Source organism: Limulus polyphemus, unplaced genomic scaffold, assembly GCF_000517525.1.
Source record: "Limulus polyphemus unplaced genomic scaffold, Limulus_polyphemus-2.1.2 Scaffold582, whole genome shotgun sequence".
Lineage (NCBI taxonomy): Eukaryota > Metazoa > Arthropoda > Merostomata > Xiphosura > Limulidae > Limulus > Limulus polyphemus.
Window position 1 is genome coordinate 201460 of NW_013666192.1, and position 10917 is coordinate 212376.

At 32.7% G+C, this 10917-nt stretch overlaps 1 protein-coding gene across 1 annotated transcript in view; it reads left to right on the plus strand.

Annotated features, from left to right (window-relative positions):
* Positions 1-10917, plus strand: part of LOC111085734 (Down syndrome cell adhesion molecule-like protein 1 homolog) — a 148184-nt gene that overhangs the window by 93601 nt on the left and 43666 nt on the right. Inside the window, exons 6-7 of the mRNA XM_022385712.1 lie at positions 4158-4319; positions 7296-7577. Coding sequence (XP_022241420.1) covers positions 4158-4319; positions 7296-7577 — 444 coding nt within the window. The remainder of the gene's footprint in view (positions 1-4157; positions 4320-7295; positions 7578-10917) is intronic.

The window sequence follows — 10917 nt, forward strand, 5'->3', positions numbered from 1 at the left end:
AATTAAACCTTATTTTCAATAAGCAATCCTGAAAAATATTTGGGGGTGCTTAACTTTTTTCCAGGTGTATAGGTAGCTTAGAAGACTTGGACAGCAACTGCCACACAAAATGACAATTAATAGATAAACTCTAAAGGCCAGTTGTTAGGATATAACAGCCCTGCTAGTTTACGTCCGCTTAGACATATAAAATACGTGAACACTGATGAACTTGATAACATTTAAGTCTAAACAGCTTATTCATTTAAGAGTTAGAATGCCTGCTCAACAAGCAGCAATACATGTTCGAATTCCATTCCTTCTGTCCGACACACTAACTACTAGGCCACATCCAGACCAATATGAGTTTGATTGTTGTGTTTACAAAATTTTCTAACAGTGAGTGTCACTCTACATTCCCTATTCAAGTAACAGACCTTCGAAAACGATCATATAACGTTCAAGCTCATTTGCATAGTAACGAGTTATCTACACTGGTTTTTGGAAAGGTGGAGTGAGGCGAAGGGATGTTTCGTGAACTTTTCCAGGTATTTGTCATTACGAATAATATACTATAGTTTATTTGTTTCGGATAGTCACACAGATTTGTACAATGGCCAGCTCCACTAGCCGTCCCTAAGTTTGATATGTTTTGTTGTTGTTTATTGTGAAGCACAAAACTACACGATGGACTTATCAGTGCTGTACCCACCACGGATATCGAAACTCGGAGTCTAACATTATATGCCTTCAGAAATACTGCACAGCCACTGGAGGGCACGAATTTTGAACTAATAAACTTAGAGGGAAGGCAGTGAATCAACAGCATTCACCACCAGTAGTGGGATTTGACTGTCAGTCTTATAACAGGGCCCAGAAATAAAAAGCGCGATTGTTTTGTGGGAACGAGATCCAAACTTAGGGTCCTCGGATACATAGTCCGGTTTGCTAACTACTAGGCCACATTCAGCCCAATATGATAGTGACTGTTGTGTTTAGCAGTGTTGTTTTACATGCATTCGGTACATCCAGTTTCGTATTTAAAGTTGACTAGGTTATGTTAATTCACAACTACGGTTGTCTTAACAGTTAATTTTCACACCTTTGGCTCCTTTTTAAAGTCACTTATCGTAAACATAGTTCATTAACCTTTAATCCTAGAATGGAAGATAGTTCAGTATAACGTGTTTTTCAAAGTCTATTGTAGGTCTAGTTGATACAGCCAAGCTGTTTGATAAATAGGTGTTGTAAACAGTTTTGCACATTCTTATTATCACATACATACCTGTCATTAATAAAGTCAAACATAGAAGCTTTTAAAATGAATTATCTTTACGTCTCTTCATGAGCTTATCGAAGATCTTTGAGAACTTGCATTTCGGAACTATAGAAAACAAAAGTTTATTCAAGGTAAACATATTTTATCGACACATGTTAGAAATGGAAGCTGTACAAATTAATTAAACTGTATTTCTATTTTGCTTTTGATTGGTTTTCGTCATTCAACAAATTTATCATTAGTAGAAATAAACGAACTTATAACACCAGATTATTGTTTTTATATAATTAGACACTCAACGTTTCGCTTTACAGCTTCTTCAGGAGCGTTCCACTAATATACAAACCGAAACTGACGATGCAAATCTTCATTATTTAAACCATATGAAGCTTTGTAGTGTCAGTTTCGGTTTGTGTTTTAGTGGAACGCTCCTGAAGAAGCTGTAAAGCGAAACGTTGAGTGTCTAATTATATAAAAACAACAACAATTTGGTGTTATAAAGTCGTTTATTTCCAGTATTAAAATGTCTTCTATACACCAGTATATACTACAGAAATTAAATTTATCATTAGATTTTTCATCTTTCGGCCATGGACGCCGATCTGAACCGTAAGGTGGGGTTAAGAAAAGTATTGCACTACGTCATTAAATATACACAAAAATTTTACAGTGACCAGGAAAAGGAGACGTTTTTGGGTAATCTTGACAGCTGTGTTTGATTACATCTTATCGTTTGAAAAATATAATCACGTAATTGTTGTAATAATAATAATGATGATAATGATCATAATGATAATATGAATAACGTTTCACGACATTGTTATTTAAAAAGGAATAAGCTTAATCACTTTAATATTTTCCAAATAGATTCTCCCTGATGTTTACTTTCGAAGTTTCGAACAGAAGAACTTTTTTTCCAAAGCAGTAACATAAAACAATAAGGATTAGGCTGCTAATTAGAGAGTACCGCTTCCCTTTCTAAAAATAAGAATAAAACAAGTCCCCTGCATTTAATCTACTCCAAGTGTATGTAAGTTATGTAATTTATTATTAGGCTAGTTAGGACAAATAAAGACTTACTTTCTTCAAACTTTAACAAGGGCGTTTTTTTTCACTCTCTCTCTCTTTTCACGCTGATATTTAAACAACTAAGTAAAATCAGTGTTTTCAGCATTTTTAAGTTGTAACTTTTAACAATTTTGTATAAAAACATATTCGTACATATTTAATGGAGTCAATTTCGCTATTTATGTTGATTTTTTTTTCTTAAACTCGACTACATCTCGGTTTAAAATAACAAAAACTCGAAGGGTACATTTAGGGTGCATCAAAGTGCACATTTTATGCTCCCTAAAACACGGGGACACCCTAAAAGACGCCGTCGGCCAAAGTAGTCCATTCACTATACACTGCACGTATATTTGGGGCACACACGATCTTGAAAACCGTCACGAGACGAGAGTAAAGTAGGAAGCAATATCGGGCAGATCAGGCTTACAGTTTCCAACAGGTTTAATTTCCGATATGGAGGGTTGGAGGTTCATTGCGGTTGAAACCAACACACACAAAGAAAACAGATATTTTTGAATACATATAGGTTTTATAGGTCTTTAAATTGGGGAAACTGAAATATATATATATACCGTCCTCCCCACTGTTGAAGGTGCAGGAAACCTGTCCCCTCCTCCATCCCGTCACTAGGATTAGTGCTTATGCTTTCGGCTAGGCTATGGTTGCCTTTCTTGTTTGTTTTTCCTAAAGGAGTACTATGAAAAAGGACATCATAGTTATCGTGCTACAGTATGTTTTTCAGATGACTTTTTAAAAATGTCAGAATTTATACATTATATATAAATACATTGTACAAAACATCAGCATCTTCTACATCACAGTTCATTACAAACAGATACTGTATAAATTCGCAAACAAAATTATCTACGAGAAAATTGAACCAGAGACTGAAATTTTGGGAGAACACACACTTTAACAAGTTTTAAATTTATCATTTATCAGAAGAGGATGTTACATCTCAGGAATGCGTTAATCCAAATTGTTAAATATTTGAGCTATAGATTGTTACTCGAATCTGATAATATTTGAGCTACAGATTGTTACTCGAATATGATAAATATTAGCCTCTGTGTATAGTTATTCCTATCTGCTCAATATTGGGATGACACCATTCGAAAGTCAATTTTAATTATGTAAAATTCTGAGCCAAGTATTAAAACAAATTATTTCTAATTGAGTTATTTACACACACACAAATCGAAAGACGTTTTGAATTCCATAACAGAAAATCAGTGTTTTTAGAAATTTTCCTGACTATTAATACAGGTTGAAAATAACTGTCAGTTAATTTAGTTAATAACTACATGATCACACGCTTCACTGTAAGAAATATCTTTGGTGTATTACAATATACGTTATTCTGCGTATTATACAAGCCTCTTATTTGTGTGTGTGTTTTTTGTAGCAAAATCACATCGGGCAAACTGCTGTGTCCACCGAGGGGAAATTGAACCCCTTATTTGAGCGTTGTAAATCTGTAAACTTACCACTGCCTCACCGGGGGACGCCTCTTATTTTTAGTTGAAATTTTTTTAATGAATTGTTTAATTATTAATATTTAGAAAAAATGTTAACAAAGTTTGACTTTAAAAAAGGCTTCTGATCCTATTACAGATAAATGACTTTAAAAAGTGATGTATGAAGTAACACAAACTTCAAACATGAAATGTATTACTGACCATTTATATCGTGACCTACTCTCATATAGACTATAAAAAAAATATGTGATGTTTTCGAGTCTTGTATAATCAGGTCGTAAAATAGAATGGCCATTTTAACATATTACATTGCTTCATAAAGTTATTTTTATTCGTGTACATGTTTTCAGATGGCTTTCAGCTTCCGATCAACCACCGACAACAAGTATTTTCAAATGGTTCCATTATCGTACGAGAGGTGGTGCGTGACTCGGACCAAGGAACGTACACTTGTTCAGCAATAAGTGAGGACGGAGATAGAGATCATGAGGACGTAACCATTAAGGTGACAAGTACGTCAGTCATGATTATATATTATTATTATTAGTTGCTTGATTTATGTTAATATCGTTATAGCTAAACTTAAGTTGTCTGGAAAGGATATGACAAAATATATCAATATATTTAAATTCTTTAGTATAAAGTGACACATTGGAACACTATAGTAACACAATTTTGTAAATTTTTACACTATAAATAGGGTTTATTTAACAAACTTCTGTTGGTTACTGACAAGTGAAGTTAATTACAATTGATTACTGTACATAGTGTAAGCAGTATAGATATTAAACACAGGGTATGTTTATCCACTCGCAATAACGTGAGACTTCCTGAAATCAGTGAGAAAATGTAGCTCATAGACTTAGCTGTGATTCTGGTGAACTGTCTGTAAAGGTTTTATTGTAGAGATTATGTGCTTATTACTTATTTTTTCTGATGCATGCTGTTCTTGCATCGCTTGTATTTTAATAAAAGACAAAAGGTATTTGATGTGATTTTAAGTGAAAAGTTTAGTAGGTTATATAACCTTGTTTGATTCGAAAATTTCCTCTCTAAGCCACTTCTTGTTACAATGTAATAAAACTCTGTTTAAATGATTCACAGGGAATTTATGGGCTGGACTTTCTTGCCGTAATGACATTTATTCAATGTGGATGAGTACTTTCATAATGGAAAGTGTTACAAAGTAGAAAATACATGGGTAAGCTGTAAAAGAGGAATTGGAATTTTTAAGCTAATCTGTACGTTGGCTAAGCGGACTGGTCAGAGACCCTTAGGGCTAAAGTATAACAATTCCTAATTTAGAAGGCCTTTAGTCAGAAGAACCGTTGCCTCAAAGTCTTTGTCCAGACCTTGTATAACGCGCCCACAGTGGAGTTCAGCGGCATCACTTTTCGAACCCTCGACCCTACTACCCACGCTACGCCCGGCCCCTGTAGAAGATGTAGAAACTACACAATATACCATCTGCATTCTACCAAGTGTGGGTACCGAAACGTGATAATACCGTTATAATATCTCAACCTTACGGCTGAACCGTCAGTGGTCCCCTGTAATAACGAATGAATTTATATGCTGATAATTTTATGGTGCGTACATTTATGCTATTATGGAAAATGTCAAAACATTGAATTTTGTTTTATAATGTAAATTGTTGGAGGATAGAAAGATTCTGATATCTCCAACCATTTTGTAAAAGCTACGAACATACTTATTTACACTTCAGAAAAATGACTTGCAAATATTATCATAAATTGTCAATTGTTGGCATGTGATATATAAAACTATGACGAAACTTGTTAAGAACTGTTGTATTGCAGACTACATGCATTGGCAAATTTGCTGAGAGAAATTGCATTCTGTGTGAAAACGTAACCCTTCTTAACCCGTTGCTCTAAAAGAATTATATTTACTAAATATATTATACGTATGTATAGACATTATTACAGAAGCAGTACTTATCTTGTGCCTAGAAATAATGCCTGGGTCTTGAAAGGAACAATGTTGTTTTCGTAGAATCATTCTTACTGCCACTGTCATATTGTAATAGCACAAAATTGGAAAAATGCATATGATACTTTAACCTATTCGAATCTTTTTATCTGTGTAGTTTCTGTCTTTCTGCGTAGTTACGGAATTGTATCATGGACGCGTATATTACCATTTTAAAGTGTTTATCCCCACAAAAGCATAAATGTGAGAAGCATCAAGCATAGAAAGTTAAGAGTTTACGGTTTACTAACTTTCATCGAACAAATGTTTTAAAAGCTGTGTGGATCTAACTTTATTCTGGAATTTCATCACGGATATATGGTGCAATACATTTAACCATTTTAGGTTTGTTTTCTTTTACTCTCAAGGCGAGTAAAGTCTGTAAAGCAGTAAATCTTTATAATCTACTTAAATACTCCCCCCCTAACGCCTGCAGAATTAATTAAAGGTAATTTTATAGAAGCGAAAATTTTAGCCTTTCCGGAGGGATCCATAAGTAGTCTTTAATTAAATGTCAGTTTTATAGCCAATGGACGTGCCCTTTCGAATATAAAGTTGAACGATAAAGTTACAGATTTTGCTGGTTCAGCTCAAGTTAATAATGGACGTGTAATCATGTGGAGATAAACGTGAAATGTGAACGAATTTTATCTGGAAACGGTTGCTTTTGGCTATAGAAATAACGACTAGTTAGAAAGAAAAATGTCTATTTTTGTATAATCAAGGCCATTTGACATATATAATATAGTATTCCCCTGTGGTATACTTATTTTTGTTTAAAACATTAACATTCAGGCTCGTTGTTTTAAACAATATTACTCTCCTATGTGGACGATATGTTGGAGATGACTAAAACATTTTGAACCTTTTTGATTTTCATTTGTTAAGATTTTTCGATAACTAATGTTAAGCTCTTTCAAAGACCTGTACGATACGACAGATGTTTTTGGTTCAAAGCTAATGATTACGACTAAATCAATTAAAAAAAACACGACTCAAGAGACTAGAACCTCTTATGTCATTTTGTTCATTGCTGTCAAGTGGTCCTTAAATACGAGAACTTGTAATTACTTCTCAGTTGTCCAGAAATTGTATTCTACATAAATTATTAAGATAGAGTGACTTGGAAAGAAAAGTTTAAATTCTCGTTTTAATTGCTTGTATTTAATAAGATAATTGGTAATTGTAATATTGTCAGCTGCTAAAAACCCATTATTAACTCCCGTTTGGCTTTCTGCTGAACAGAAAACAAATTATTTTCTTATGTTTTTAATCATTTGATCATTTAATCAGAAACGAGAATTACGTGATTAATTGTTGTCTACGGGCTTGTTTAGGAAGTAAAACATAATAGCTATTGAAAACAATTATAATTTATATGTTTATCTGTTTACAAAGATATATTCATAAGATTTTCAATTTATAAAAAAGAGAATAAATATATAAAAAAATAGACAAATGGCAATTTTTCATTTTAACTTTTTTCCTATATTTAGCACCACCAAAAATAATCCCTTTTGATTTTCCAAATCGTGTTCGAGAGGGAACTGGAGTTGTGATCACGTGTGGAGTCAACGATGGAGATCCGCCATTTCTTATCAAGTTATCAAAAGACGGACGCTCCTTGTCACCAGAATCAGGAGTTACACTACAAGTCCATGAACGTTTTGTTTTGCTTGCCATGTCCAGTGTAAAGGCTCACCACACTGGAAATTACACATGTACTATTTCCAATTCCGGAGGTAGTAGCAGTCACAGTTCTTATCTTAACATTGATGGTGAGATTGCATTTTTTATATTAATACACTCTAGTTGCATTATTATTTAGCCTATAACTATAGCCTAAAACTTTTCCAAGAAACCTTTGGATGTTTGCCGCGTTAGATTGTAAGAAATAAAGAGTCATTGTTTAAGATTCTAAAACTTGTTAATTATGTTAATTGGTCGTTTTTGGTAAGGATAACAATGACATTGCCTTTGTCGGTACGTGTAATATGAATATTATTATTATTTAGTGAAAGTTCTTTTAAGGTTGTGACTTTATCGGAGTTCAGAGGGTTGGGATGTCTCTTAGTATTAAAATTATAAAAAGTAGATAGAGCAAGTTTTTTTTTTGTTATTGTTTTACTTTCGTGATGAAATATTTACGAGATTAATGAAAATTTTCTTTATACTACATAGGAAGGTCTGTCAGGTTTCATTATAGCAAATCTAAAAGATAAAAAAATGTCGGTTTACGTGGGGGAAGACCTTTAGGTAGGGCAGATTTACACTGATTACTTAGTGTAAGATTGCTCTGATTGATAATCAAATTGTCAGGATCAAAACTGACAGAGAAGTTGTTAGTTAATCTACTCATTATCAAATTTTGGACATGTTAAAGTCGGGCGATTTTTCTGTCATTGTGTTGGGTCAAAATTGTTCAGTAGATGAGTGTAGTAGAACCTGCTGACAATGCCTAGACTGTTAATGTGTAAACGTTGACTTTTCGGTAAGCTGTCTGTTTTGTCGATATTTCAGTCGAAGTTCTTGATCCAAGAGTTTCTTCGGACAGAGGAATTTTTCAAATTTCGATTGGGTAGTTTAAAATGCAGAACTTTGGAATGATGTGTTGGAGCTCACATTCTGTAAAGAAACACATGTCGAGGTTAACTTTTTTAATTTTAAAGTCCCATATTTTATAGGCCCGGTGTACTTGTAGACAGTCATTTCCATATTGTCGTATCCGAAGGAAAACGAAGTTTGGAAATAAAAGGGATTACGATAGTTATGATGAAAAACATTATTTATTAATTTAAAAAGAGACACAACTTCTCCAAGTTATTTTCAAACGCTAGTGGAATAATTAAACTGATATTACAATATCGTATAAAATATATCAACATATGAAAAAGTCGTCATCAAATAAAAACAAGCAAAACATGTTGCATGAATCAGGCTTATGTATCTTAGAAAACTTCCTTTTTAATATTAACTAGCATTAAGCATATAAATTCAAACTCGCTATTGAACAAACAGATGAAACTATTCGATTAGTAAACTGGGAAATTAAATTTTGTAAACTCTTGATCAGATTTAGCCGAACTCTAAGTAACAGTTTGGTAAGAATATCGTAAATTATGCGATAAGAACATACTCTACCTACTTAAAAACATCTGATAAAAATTTCTGTCGTTAACATCATCTATAAACCAATAAAATGGATAAATTAAATAACTGAGAATCAAGCTTTCACATTTCGTAGTTTTGTATGAAGTATATAATGAAATAATCCCGTTTATCTTATTTTCAACACTAGTAAACGAGTCTTGACTTCGAGATAACACTAATTAAGGAATTATAATGAATCTGAAAACTGAAGCTTTATCTTAATAAGACGACTAAATAATGATATCATTGTATGTTGGGTTTCAACCGTGTAATATAGCTTAAGGGTCTTCGACATAATTAACCCGTTACTTGTTAGTTACTGTTCTGAGATGTATAAACAAAGTATACCGAACAAACAGAGCCCATCCTTTGAAATCGGATTTTTCTATAATTATTATAATAATTGAAATATTTTTAGTTCTTACAAGCAAACACAATTTCGGTAAAAAGGTACTTCCCTTTAAAAGACTATATCCTCATTACTTGGTAACTAATTATACTCCCATTATCTTTTAATTACTAAAATATAATATATTTAATTTTCCGACCTAAAAAATGAATTAATTTACCCACAGATTAGCTCTCTGGCTGTTGTATAATTTTATAGCATTCAACATTTCATTCAGTTTGTTTCTTATCTACTGAAACGATATGGGAAAAGTTAGTGTTACAATATCCAACTAATGCGTTTCTCTATTATTTGTTTATTGACTTCACTTGAACTTTTGTTAAATCTGAATTTACCAAAAAGCTACTAACGTGCATAATCTAAGTCTCGGGATCTCCATGACAATGAAAGAAACTTTTCCGACGAAAAATAAAAATACACTTAAAAAGGGGGCTGGATATTTATCGATGTTTTTTTTTTTCCATATTGTAATTATTAAGTATCAGGTAATATGTATATATCGAATATAGTGCCACTACAACTTGCAACATCAGCATGTACGTAGAACATGGTAGCTGCACACAAGAGAACTCATTTTGTTTTGGGTTAATAAATGCAAATTTTGGAAATTTGATGTGCCCTATCAGTAATTATTTACTAGGATGAGGACAATAATTTTGCTAACCATCTTACATTCTGTGTATGTGTGTATAACTATGTATTATAACAAATTGTTTGCCTGACCGTTGACTAGTGGTTAACGTGTCCGAACTCTAAATCCAATAATTTATTATCGCGTCCAGTTGCGTCAGAAATGAACCGCACTTTGAGGCCACGAATAGCGCGCGCTTTAATAGGGACAGTGGATTCCTATTATTCGGTCAGACAACAGTTGCCAATGTGTTAACGGTGAACGCGCTTGACTATATGTCTTTCAGCCACTCTAACATAGATAGTACAGGTAGCCTTTATGTAACTTTTCGCGAAATTTTGAAACAAACAAGTAACTATCACAATCAAACTATTTTTGTAATGATCACATATTTTAGAAGTATATGTCTGTAAGGAGGTGAAATACACTACAAAAATCACTTTACTTATCGAAAATAACTTATTTGTCATATAATATTTTATCAGAAATGCTGCTATATATTAAGTAGTTAGCGCCATCTCTTGAGATATTTCAAAATCTCTGGATCAATTCCAATAATATTATGACTCAAATTATAGTTTAACAATTAAAAAATGGTTCTCGCATGTACAAACTTGCTTTGATATCGGATATAATTATAACATGTTTTAAATGTTATGTTTATATAAACGATATACAGGGATTTCCACATACGTTTTTAGACTATTAACAAATAAACTACAAATGGTGTTCATTGTCGCAAAAAGATACGTAATAAAAAACACTTTGTTGTATAATAACGCCATTTCTATAAGTGTTTATTTAGTTGAGCATATCTGATTAAAAAAAAACGCGTATGAACTTAGACTACTTCGGGATACGTTTTCCATTGTTACCTAAAACAGTTTTTAACGTTTATAAACAAAAATATGTACGTATAAAAATTTCG